The sequence below is a fragment of the Mollisia scopiformis genome (assembly GCF_001500285.1).
Source record: "Mollisia scopiformis unplaced genomic scaffold LY89scaffold_2, whole genome shotgun sequence".
NCBI lineage: Eukaryota > Fungi > Ascomycota > Leotiomycetes > Helotiales > Mollisiaceae > Mollisia > Mollisia scopiformis.
The window spans coordinates 1,561,712-1,573,140 of NW_017263582.1; the positions used below are offsets into that span (position 1 = coordinate 1,561,712).

The 11,429-nt window shown below is 50.4% G+C and overlaps 5 protein-coding genes across 5 annotated transcripts; 3 read left to right on the forward strand and 2 right to left on the reverse strand.

Annotated features, from left to right (window-relative positions):
• Positions 1-19: 19 nt before the first annotated feature.
• Positions 20-944, reverse strand: LY89DRAFT_184048 (uncharacterized protein). Its single transcript, XM_018205644.1, has one exon. It carries the CDS (start codon positions 774-776, stop codon positions 219-221), a length of 558 nt encoding a protein of 185 aa, XP_018077857.1. The 5' UTR covers positions 777-944; the 3' UTR covers positions 20-218.
• LY89DRAFT_184049 (uncharacterized protein) lies at positions 945-2,108 on the forward strand. Its single transcript, XM_018205645.1, has one exon. It carries the CDS (start codon positions 1,113-1,115, stop codon positions 2,001-2,003), a length of 891 nt encoding a protein of 296 aa, XP_018077858.1. The 5' UTR covers positions 945-1,112; the 3' UTR covers positions 2,004-2,108.
• A 1,340-nt stretch (positions 2,109-3,448) lies between these two features.
• Positions 3,449-5,464, forward strand: LY89DRAFT_184052 (uncharacterized protein). Its single transcript, XM_018205647.1, has 2 exons — positions 3,449-5,084; positions 5,157-5,464. Exons 1-2 carry the CDS (start codon positions 3,864-3,866, stop codon positions 5,301-5,303), a joined length of 1,368 nt encoding a protein of 455 aa, XP_018077859.1. The 5' UTR covers positions 3,449-3,863; the 3' UTR covers positions 5,304-5,464.
• A 493-nt stretch (positions 5,465-5,957) lies between these two features.
• LY89DRAFT_184221 (uncharacterized protein) lies at positions 5,958-7,312 on the reverse strand. Its single transcript, XM_018205649.1, has one exon. The coding sequence runs from the start codon at positions 6,891-6,893 to the stop codon at positions 6,069-6,071; it is 825 nt and encodes a 274-aa protein (XP_018077860.1). The 5' UTR covers positions 6,894-7,312; the 3' UTR covers positions 5,958-6,068.
• A 1,938-nt stretch (positions 7,313-9,250) lies between these two features.
• LY89DRAFT_728246 (putative extracelular cellulose binding protein) lies at positions 9,251-10,540 on the forward strand (the record flags this gene model as incomplete). Its single annotated transcript, XM_018219248.1, has 2 exons — positions 9,251-9,341; positions 9,390-10,540. The coding sequence occupies 2 exons, from the start codon at positions 9,251-9,253 to the stop codon at positions 10,538-10,540; spliced, it is 1,242 nt and encodes a 413-aa protein (XP_018077861.1).
• Between the last annotated feature and the right edge of the window lie 889 nt (positions 10,541-11,429).

Below are 11,429 nucleotides of genomic sequence, written 5' to 3' on the forward strand. Positions count from 1 at the left end.
CCCTGGACGCTGAAGGGTCTGGTATGGGACTCTGGGTTTGGGGGTCGGGGTCGTGCCTGCTTGCTTGCTTGCTTGCTTGCTTTGCTCTCTGTCGCATTTTGAGTCCAACAATCTCCTACCCGCTGTCTTGGTCCTGGTAACGCAAAAGTTTCTATTTCTGACCATCAGTCAGGCTTGGTTGCGCTTCCATGAAATCAATAATACCAATCATCGATCCTTCATCCACGCAACACCAACACCAACCAGCGAACCCGTACCGTACAGTACAGTACCGCGAGGACGAGGAGACTTCGATGGCCGCGTCCACTCCCTTCGTCCTCGCTTGGTGACATCGTCCTCGATTCCCTACCGTCCATCCATCGGAAGGAAGTACAAGGTCCAGGTCGTCTGGATGCGCTTGAGCTTGAGCTTAACGCTGGATGATTCCGCAATGCAGATGCAGATATTGAGGCCCACTCCACTCCACTCCACTGCAAACCACAACAGTGCACAAGTAAGCTCGGCGACCTGTTGACTAACTCGTAAGGACGCCAATCAGATGCAAACCCCTGGGAGATCGTTGGTCCATGCACGGCGCCGGAATCCCAGAAATCCAGATTTCCCAGGAGCGAGGTGTGCCAGCGCTGGGGATGGTCCTGGATCCGTGATAAACGTGCGGGCCAGCGTAAGAGGCACACCACCACCACCACCACCACCACCACTTGCACGACACGCTCACCACGAGACGTTCCCCTGTCGCCATTCTTCTCCAGACCCAGAACTATAACTATACCCATTTGGAAGATATCTTCCCTGGCCTGCTACGAGCCTCGAGTTGTTGAGCTCTTCAAACTTCATGCCTCTGTCTGGATTCGGATGGTCTTAGCTAGGTCTAGAGCTAGAGACTGCTTACTCGTACCGGCGCTCAGGCGAGTAGCACAGTAGCACAGTAGCAAGCCAGATCTCGTCATCGTCATGATACTTGCTTGACCAGACAGATGCATGGGAACACCTTCGATAGATAGATACTCCACTTGCAGCAGCAAAAACGAAGAAATAGATGAGGAGCAAGTTACGGACGTAACCATCTCACTCTAGGAGATACGGTAAGGAATGACAGCCTGGTGGTACAGATGCTCCTCTATTCCCTTCTGGGACCCTTGTTCGGACATAGCAGTGGCCCATGCAGCATTGTCCGTTTCAAGGTGCAATCAAGTCGAGGAGAACGATGGCGACTGCGACCCCAATCTATCGTCAACCCGAGCAGAAGAAATATATATCGCGACCACAGAAGAAGATGCGGACGGATCAGTGATCACAGACCACTCCATGCCCCTCTTGGCCCAATAGCCAATAGTAGGTGGGATGTCGGTCGCCGCGCAGGGGAACGAAGAATTGGAATCTCTCGCCCCCATGTCCTCGCCGTCCCAGCAGTGCAGCTCACTTTACTTCAGAGTTTTGGTTCTTTGTTCTTCTGCGTGCCAGTTCTCCAGTCCCAGTGCTGTGCAACCACACTGAGCCCCTCCCAGACATCACATCCGCGCTGCATCTCATCTCGTCCCATCCATCGCATCCCAACCAGAACCCAATCCCCAAACTCTCTTGTTCTCTTGCTGTCCCCAAAAACCCAACCAACCCCCCCTCCACTGACTCTCCCCCCTGCCGTCGGTGGTCTTCCCCAGCTCGGCGCTAGCCAGCCCTCAGTGTCCCCTGTCGCCTCTCCCGCTCCAGGAAATGGGCAGAAATCAGCAGGTCGATGCGCGCCTGGCTGCATTTTAGCTCGGCGGCTTAAGCCTAGAAAAAGCCTCTGGGCCGTCATGGGCACCCGCATGCGTCGAAATGCCTGTCAAAGACCAGCCCTTGCCACACCTGAGGACCAGCGTTACTTACCGATGCCCCCATACCGAAAGGAGGGGAGAAGAAGAGGGGCCACAGCTGTGGTGCGACCGGTCCTCGAGAGCGAAAATAACCACACCCAGCTGCGCGGAAAAGCACCACGCACGCAGGATGGATGCATGTGGTAGGGGGAGGGTAAGTTAGTCGAGGGGAGTCGAGTCGAGTCCCCGGACAGCCGAGATCTCGACGGAGCCAGACCCAGAGGAAGAGGAAGAGGAAGAGGAAGAGGAAGAGGAAGAGGAAGAGAAAGAGGGCATACCCGCGACCACGTCTTTCTCGTCACAAGTCATTATTGTAGAATCAATCAATCGATTCCTGGATCAGCCGCGATTGCTCCTCTTCCTGCGTTCTGTTTCTGCTCAGATGCAGGTGGGGGGGTGAACGGGTTTGGGATGTGTTCGTAGTTCGTGGTAGCTCGAACGTCTCGCACATAACCTTATTCAGATACACTGTCTCGTGGAAGCCATCATAGTAAGAGCTGCTGCTACTGCTGGCCCCAATAATCCACGCCCCCTCAACGCCTTTCCCAATCATCGCTGTCTACTGTACCGGTTCCTCCCTGTGTTTAAGCTTCTGCCCCCAAAAAGCCCATTTTCTTCATTCAATCGCTCGTGCAGCGTTGCACCGCCATCAGTCGCGGAGTGAGCCTGAGCCTTTTCTCAGTCGCGCGCTCTCTTCCCGTTGCTCTGGGTCCAGGGTTCGAGGGGAAAGAAAACCAAGGGAAATGACTGAATGAATAAATGCCCGATTCGTCGTGCTCCCCTAATATTTGTGTGCGCTTCGATAATGGGTGGTAATATTGTGTGGTACGACCTGATTCGCAGTCCGGCTGCTGCTGCTGCTGCTTCTGCTGGGCCGGCAAGCTCCAGATTCCAATTCCAGTCGCGAGATACACCCGCACACCAACACCAGAAGAGATACCATCGAATCGAATCACAGATCACGGTCCGGTTCCGTCGTCCTCATCTGGTGCTCCGGCATGTCCCCATTTTCTCTTTCTCCAAAGCACGCATCCTGGTCCCCGTCCCCGTCCCAGTCCCAGACATAGCGTCGCGATCCCTGGAACATTATCTATCTAGGAAAATACTCTATCGAGCGAGCGAGGAGAAGCTAGAAAAAGGACTAGAAGTCGAGCCTAGACCCTGGGAGGGCAGCTAGAGAGAGTCGAGTAGCACCTCGATCAAATCTTCTGCTCCGTGCTCTCATTCTCTCTCTCTCTCTTTCTGTGCTACACTCTACTCCACTCGACTAGGGAAATAATAATAAACAACAGTACACCACCCCAACCTGGTCTGGTCTGGTCTGGCCTGACCTGACAAACTACTACCTCTGGGTCTAACCCGATCGCATCCCTTCTCACTCATCCTCGTTCCCTGCCCTACCCTTCCTGCCTTCCTCCCTCCCTTCCCTCCGGAACTCTCCTCGCTCACTCACATGGCGTTGGCGCATTCACCTCACTACTGTAACTAACAAGCTACCAACGACCCAGGTGGCCTCGACGAGCTTAACCTTAGCCCTCTGCACTATTTCTGCGCTAGACCCCCCTCCCCTCGTCTCCCCTCTGCCACGCTTCCCGCCTGGTAATCAACACCATCCAGCCAAATCCTGGCGACGGGACACAGACCATACCCAGACCCAATAAGCTACATATATCGACAGACGCCTCCCCGGCCGCCATCCAGGTGATCGACGCTCCACATCCACCACCATACTCTATTATCCAGGTCTGACTTCGACGCCGACGAACTCTTCACACTTCAAGGTCAACATCGTGAGATTTTTCCACTCAACGACGCTCAAATACGTGGCAGAAGACAATCCCCATTGTTCTTCATTCTCCGCTTACCCTCCTACTCTGCAATACCGCCGTCCTGGCTTTACTACGCTCGACGCCTCAAGTTCTCTCGTCCCAAGGACCCCACCAAAACTCGAGTCTCCTCTCGTTGTTTCCGACTCGACAGGCATCGTGGACTTCGCAATCATCTTCCATGATGGAGACCGCCCAGAGCTTTACGGCTCGAAGGTCCGCAGCCTCCAATCTGCCCCAATTCTCACTCCCTCCACCAGATCACCTCTCGCAAATGCACAAATATCCGGCGTATGCTCCCAGCACCACGCAGCCATCATCAGCAGTGGTCAGCAGTGTTCTCACACCTCCAACCGGTCTGCAAAATGATCTTAGTCCTTTGGGCGCGGCCAGTGTGAACAGCCAGAGTTCTAGCAGCTCAGCTGCGGGAGTTCCACCATATCAACCCATGGGTGGTTTCTGGCCAACTCCTGGAAACAACTCGTATACGTACAGCCAGGCGCCTCCAATGCCTCCAACGTTCGCGCAAGGACAAGGACAAAGTTACATGGGACGCCCACTGTATTCTCCATCCATGAACTACCCAAATCGAAATACACATTCTCCTGCGTCTGGTGAAGCACTACCTCCACCTCCGTACGATATCAACCTCCCTTCATTTCCTACCATGTCTGGAGGACAATCACAAAGTCTGCCTCAACTCGCTCCTCAGCAGCAACAGCAACAGCAACAGCAACAACAGGCGCAACAACAACCGCAATCCCAGCAACAACAACCTCCTCCGCAGCAAAATCAACCTCAACATCAGCAACAATTGAGTCAAAACAGCATCAACTCCCAGCAAGCAGTCTCACAGGCGCCACCACAAGGCCCACAGCATGCGCCCAATAACTATGGCGAACGACCTCCACCAACACCTACCAACTACTACACGCCCTCCTCCACGCCACAGCAATCCTCCTTCCCAGCCTACGCCCAGCAATCCCCAACCCAGCAATCTCCAAATACCTCTTCCGCTCCCTCGAATCGCATCTCCCCCGTATCCGCGCAACCTCACCCGTCAATGGCTGCGCCGCCAGGCTATCCCCGACCATCCTTCAGCGGCTACAGTCTCCCAGCCATGGCCGGTCCCATCATGTCCAACGTCCACAGCCCCGGCAACCAAATGGCCCTCGTTGGCGGCATGAACATGCCCTACCCAGGCCACCAAATGGGCGCCCAGATGTACGGCCACCACCCTCAACAACAGCAGCAAAACGATCGTCCCTTCAAATGCGACCAGTGCCCGCAATCCTTCAACCGCAACCACGATTTGAAGCGCCACAAACGGATCCATCTCGCAGTCAAGCCTTTCCCATGCGGCCACTGCGAGAAGAGCTTCTCCCGAAAGGACGCTTTGAAGGTTCGTTCTTTATCCGATTTTAACCCCCTCAAGCAATTGGTAGCAGTGATTCAAAGCTGACTGAACGAACAGAGACACATCCTCGTCAAAGGCTGCGGGAAGCCGTCTAATGGCAGTGGCGCGAACGCGGGCGGGAGCCAGTCACCTGTTGATAAGACCGAGATCTTGAGTGATTCGACCGAGGGCGGCAGTCCGGAGGTGATGAAGAAAGAGGTGTAGATGATCATCTCTCTCTCTCCTGCCATGACGCAACATCAAGTACACGGAATGATGTTGTTCGTCTCTCGTCTTTTATGGATGGCGTGGATGGGGGCGTACGAATCTTAAACGGGGAACGGGACTGGACTGTAAATCTGTTTGCTTGTTGTTGTTGTGGGTGTGTCTTTTCCAGGAAGAAAGAGAGAAGAGAAGGAGAAGCGATATTTTTTTACTTACTGGAAGTGCTCCAAATACCCGGCCGGCAAGCGAGGCAAGGCGTTACGCGGTATAACTATTTTGTTGTTTGTTTGGTTTGGAAACTTGGGTTTAATGAAGAGGATCGATGACATGGGATGAAATGCTGGAGTTGGGTTTGCTGTGGTGGTGGAAAAGTGATGATACGAAGCAAGCGCATCTTTGTTGTGCTAAGGAGCTATTTGTGTCTGTTGTTTGTTGTTATTTTTTTTGTCGTTCTGTTTTTGAGAGCAGCTTCTTCTTCTTTTCTAAGCAAAAGATATCCGATACGCATTTGAGAGGGATGGAGGAGAAATGGTATCTTGTTTGATGACGATGTATTTGTATTATTCAACCTGCCTATGAACCAATAGCTCATATTGACGAAAGAATGAGAGAGGGGCTTTGTTGCCTACTTAGTTACTTGATTCTTATCATGAATTGCGTGAAAAGAGACCCTGGCTTCGATGAGAGAGAAATGTCGGATTGATTGCATGCGAAAGCGACCAACGATGTGACTTGAATGCGAGAAGCATATATATTATATGAACGTCAAAATAAACACCACCAAATCGTCTCCAAACGAGTATCCCTCCCCATTCTCCACCTATCTGCAACACACCCGCAAATCCCAATCCCAGTCCTAGTCCTAGTCCCAGTCAAAGATCGACCTTCAAACGAACGAAAACTCAAAAAAAAACCGTAGATCTCATCCCCTTTTCCATTCCCCACATACAAGGCAAACAGCCGACGATCCTTGCCATGCCATCCCTCCATCCACCTGTCAGTGCCAAACCCCAAACCAAACCCTCGGGCGCCCTGTCGATCTCTCCCTCTCCCGGGCAGTTCTCCAAAGCCACCACGAAACGAAACCCAGAGAGTCGGTAAGTAGCCCATCAAAAAATTGCTGGCAGATCCAAATTCCTGGGGGGCGAGGAAAAAATAATACCACCGGTGGCCCCCCCGAAGGCGTTCTCGGTTGGCGTCTCGGTTGTGGCGTCGTCGTCGCTGCGGCATGGCAGGACAGGGAAGAGGGGAGGGAGCGTAACGTAACGTAACGGCTATCACGGCTGCGGGCAGGGATGGGGATCTGGGGGGGGGGGGTTTCCATATCCCGGGGTGCTGGGTCGGGATTTGAGGCGTGAGGATAGGAGGGAGGGAGGGAGGAGGGATTGGGGTACCGGTGGGTTGGGTGAGGCTTTTGAGGTGGTGGTGGATTGGATGGGATTGGTGAGTGTGGATGTTTTGAAGGGGATGACGGTGCAGGGGTGTTTTATAGGGCTCGTACGCAGTTTCGATGGCTGGTGAGTTGGATTTCTGGATTTCTGATCTGTCTTTTGATTTCTTTCGTTGGTTTTCTGAACTCGGCTCCGACATTCGATTCCTCAATCCAAGATCGACATTGCAGGACGATGGGTGTTTAGCTTTATTTACCGATAAATAATTGGGGAGGTAGAATGTACGATGTTGTTCTCGAAGCTTGGACTGACCTCCAAGCTCGACACGAGTACAAATTCTAGAACGGACGGGCGCCGTCTTCTTGATTCTTCAGTCACAATTCTTCAACTACACACTTCAAAGCAAGCAATCCTTCAGAGAACATCACACATCTAGTTCAACGTCGAAATGGCTACCATCACTAACAGCACCACCGAGGAGGAAATGTAGGATACGGTTCTCGGTTGAGGGGTTTTAAGGTTGAATTATCGTATCGCGACGAAAGGAAAGTGCTGCACTTTGAGGAGAGTTTGAAATTCGGAATTAGAGTCACGACTTTCGAGGATGGAGATGTGGGTTGTTCATTGTGCTTGATGTAGTACGTAAAGTTTCTCTCAATGTCCGTACTCAAGTTACTGAATTTATGCGATTCGAATTCCGATAACGCAGTTTGACTGCCCTTGAGAGCATCATGGCTCTCGTCCACCATCATTGTTCTCCAGACAGAGGTAATCGATACATGGTTTCGAAATTGAGGTTACGATGCTAAGTCTTGATGGAGTTGCTTCAGTCCTGGAATTTCGTACGATACTGAGCTTCGTCCAGTTCGTCACGAGTCTCTGATGGATAATGGCCCAGATCATCTTCGAGTGATCGAGTCGAAGGTCTTTGCCGTAGAGCTTGCCTTGTTCCGATTAGAGCTACTCAGAACAATCGTTGCCCCCAAAATATTCGATTTACAAAGATTCAGTGACAATGGAAAGAGCTTGGATCGAGGCAAAAAGGTGTTCTTCGGCACCCGAGATGTCTACTGCAGTCGAAACTCATTTACTGGTGGCACACTATGACATCTGAGATTCTGAATGCGAGAAGCAAATGATGAGAGGAGTCCGGAAGGAAGAAGTGTCTGTTGTGTCTATGAAAGGAGAAGGACTTTAAGAAGATTGAGCTTGTTCGAGTCACTGTTCCTTCTAGATTCGCTCTTGTCATCACCATGCAGCCCTTCTTATTAACAGTTTCGAAGTTACGGAAAGGGCAGGCATGAAAAGTGCATGCATTTGGACCTGCACTTGGGCGATACTTTCTCTCTTTTGCGGCACTGCTTGATCTCGTTACTCCCTGATCACTTCCATGTTCCTCTTACAGCAGTTGCGTAACTCTACCTCCGTCATGTTTCTTGATACGAAACGCTGAGAGACTCTTTGTTTTACCCTTCTTTCTTGTTTGCTGAATGTCGGTTTCAAGTGTCGAATATCTTGTCAATTGTCCGTGCATTCAATATCTGGCCTGGTCTTCGAACTCGAGGGGTTAATTTCTCTCAATTCTCTGAGAAGTCTGACTCTATTTTCAACACTAAATATTTTGCTGTGTTTTCGATCTTTCCAAACATAACTGGTTTGACAATTTGACTTTGAATCTTGGATTGTATACTCATTCTTGAGGGCTTCGACACAGAACAGCTCTTCACGATGTCCAGCATCAGTTTCAAGATTGAGCTTACTATTGGAGACTTACTTAGTAGTGATCCCGCACGAATATCGTAGCTGGAGAGCTTCGTGTCAAACGCAGATGATAAGCCTGGCCTCTTTCAGAAAACCGCCTTGCATACGATCGTTCAAAATGTCTGAATGAGTCTCCGACATTTGGAACTGTTTCGATTTGCAAGTTTTCCAAAGATCGACTTAGCATTACTAATGTATTTATTTTATTGCATTCATGACAAGCTGCATGAGGGTGTCGAATCCGTCAAGTGACTGATTGTGCTCTTCGAAAGAACATGTGACACCCCTTTTCGCAACTTATCAAATTGAACAACTCAGGAACACAATTTCTATGACGAGTCAACGGCGAAGATTCGAAGATCACTACTGTTTCGGAAAACATCCGAACCTCGATCTAGGTTTTTGGACGAAACTCCTCACGGATAAAAGTGAAGCATGGCTAAATCCCCGCAGAAGCGATCGTCAATATGCGGAGTCGACAAATCCGTCAGGGAGAACTTTATCCATTACCTCCCGAACTCCATCTGGGTATAGCTAAGCTTTTGCCAAGCTATTATCCCCTCCTGTCGAGCAGATACTTCGGATGGGTGTTCGACACAAATAGATTTATCCGGTTACGGAAGAACAATGTACTGGAGACAAGGAAAGGACCTACGTTATCACTATGTGCTCGGGAAACCGGCCGAGATCCTTTCACGGTGAAAGGTTTGAGCGTAGACATATTAAGAGCTATTGTTGTACCTGAAGATTCTACAAACAAGAAGGAAAGTCTGTGAGACTGAACAGCCTTGAAGTATGAAGTCAATAATCTTCAAACTTCAGGCACTTGCCATATTAAGCAGCTTGTTTTGTACAGTCGCATCAAAGCATTGGGTACAAAACCAATGTAAGCCATTTCTCTACTCCGAAAAAATAGACACTGACATCAGAACAGGTCATGTACCAATAAACTTGACGCTATACAACAACACCAAACTTCCAGATCCTTTCACATTTGCAGGTGGAGGCGCAAAAACCAGCAACGCATCGCAATGGGATTGTCGACGAAAACAAATCGGTGCTCTACTCCAAAAATACGAACTTGGACACCTCCCACCAAAACCAGCATCCCTGACTGCAAACATAACAACCAGCAATGCCACATATTTGGGAACCAACTACACTACCAACAACCTGAACATCCAAGTCACCGACCGCAACAAAACCATCTCCTTCTCAGCCTCGATCATCTGGCCAACAACAGGTGAAGGTCCCTGGCCCGCAGTCATAGCCTACGCAGCACCCAGTATCCCCATCCCCTCAAACATCGCAACCATCAACCTCGACAACGACGACATCGCCCAACAAAACGACGCCTCCTCCCGCGGAATCGGGAAATTCTACGACCTGTACGGCATCAATGCCACAGCATCCGCAATGACAGCCTGGGCATGGGCCGTTTCACGGATTATCGACGCTCTCGAATCCCTCCCAATCTCAGAAGCGAAAATCAACACCACCCGCCTCGGCATGACAGGCTGTTCTCGGAACGGAAAGGGAGCTCTGGTAGCAGGGGCTTTTGAACCTCGTATCAGACTGACTATTCCGCAAGAGAGTGGTTCGGGAGGAGATGCGTGTTGGCGACTTTCGGACGCTGAGCAAGCTGCTGGATATGTTGTGCAGACTTCTTCCGAGATCGTGAACGAGAATGTCTGGTTCTCTACCGAATTCGATAATTTTGCTCAGTATAAGACGGATCTATTGCCGTTTGATCATCATATGCTGGCTGGTATGATTGCGCCAAGGGCTATGCTGGCGATTGAGAATACAGCGTACGTGTGGTTGAGTCCTCAGAGCAGTTATGGATGTATGACGGCTGCGAGGAAGGTGTGGGATGCGCTGGGGGTGAGTGATAGGATGGGGTTTACGCAGGATGGGAATCATAGCCATTGCGCGTTTTCTGCTGATCAGCAGCCTGAGTTGACGGCTTTCTTTGATAGGTTCTTGTTGGATGCAGAAGGGGTCAATACCACTGTTTTCAAGACGACGAATGAGACGTTTGATGAGGCTCGGTGGATTGATTGGACGGTGCCAAAGCTGTATTGATGGATGTTCGAGTGTATTCAAGATCAGCGGAGGAAAGAAGACACAGGATGGAGGTGTAAATAGTCAAGAGATATAACCAAGAATATTCTCTAAACGCCCCCGTTCCCCGAAAGTTCATGCTCACTTTTTGACCTCCTAAGGCGCCAATAGAAAAGACAACTCCAAGATAAGATATGCGACCCTTGAAAAGGAGATTTTTGGGTACACCAACCTCCATACTAGCCATCATCCCCAACAAAGAAAAAGAAGAAAAAACAAGGTGCTCAAACAGCACCCCAGAGAAAACAGAGCAGCCTCTCGTCTCCACCCGATAAGCCTGGCGCTCGAAAATGCTGAAACGGTCGACAATCGCAACATCGTCAGCATGCCTGCCACTTGCGTTCCATGTCAATCTCGATCTACACATTGTATGTATACCGCACTCACTTCTGTTAGATACATTGGCTAGGCTATGCCAGCCGCCAGGAGATACAATTTCCGGAGGAGCACTTTCTCGGTGAAAACGAAGATACAAAAGCGCACCGATTTCTGCACCAAATATCCCTCTGAAAGTTGCACAATCGAAGCGTCGAAGATCGATTCCTAATCCGTAGTCCCATTTCATAGCCAAATCGTAAGCCTCTTTTTTCTCCATCTCGTCAAGCGTTAGAAGAAACTTATGAACGTACTCCCGAACGAGAATTGGTGAAGCGTCGTCGGCAAGTACAACTTGGCGGCCCATAATCACGGTGTTATGACTTCGTTGTTCGCTTGATGCCGTGAGTAGAAGAACTCGAGATCAAACTGCAGAATTTGCTGGAGCGGCTGGTGCAGGTTCATATATGTGGCAGCATATTTGGCTATGCATCCAAAGATTCTCGTCTCTGAAGAGAAAGCATCCAATTGTTCG

Bases quoted from the DNA above. Each gene is read 5' to 3' on its own strand.
- LY89DRAFT_184052 (XM_018205647.1), top strand. From the start codon at position 3,864: ATGATGGAGACCGCCCAGAGCTTTACGGCTCGAAGGTCCGCAGCCTCC. The intron at 5,085-5,156 runs GTTCGTTCTTTA...CTGAACGAACAG, and splicing joins CCCGAAAGGACGCTTTGAAG to AGACACATCCTCGTCAAAGG.
- LY89DRAFT_184048 (XM_018205644.1), bottom strand. From the start codon at position 776: ATGGGTATAGTTATAGTTCTGGGTCTGGAGAAGAATGGCGACAGGGGA.
- LY89DRAFT_184049 (XM_018205645.1), top strand. From the start codon at position 1,113: ATGCTCCTCTATTCCCTTCTGGGACCCTTGTTCGGACATAGCAGTGGC.
- LY89DRAFT_184221 (XM_018205649.1), bottom strand. From the start codon at position 6,893: ATGTCGGAGCCGAGTTCAGAAAACCAACGAAAGAAATCAAAAGACAGA.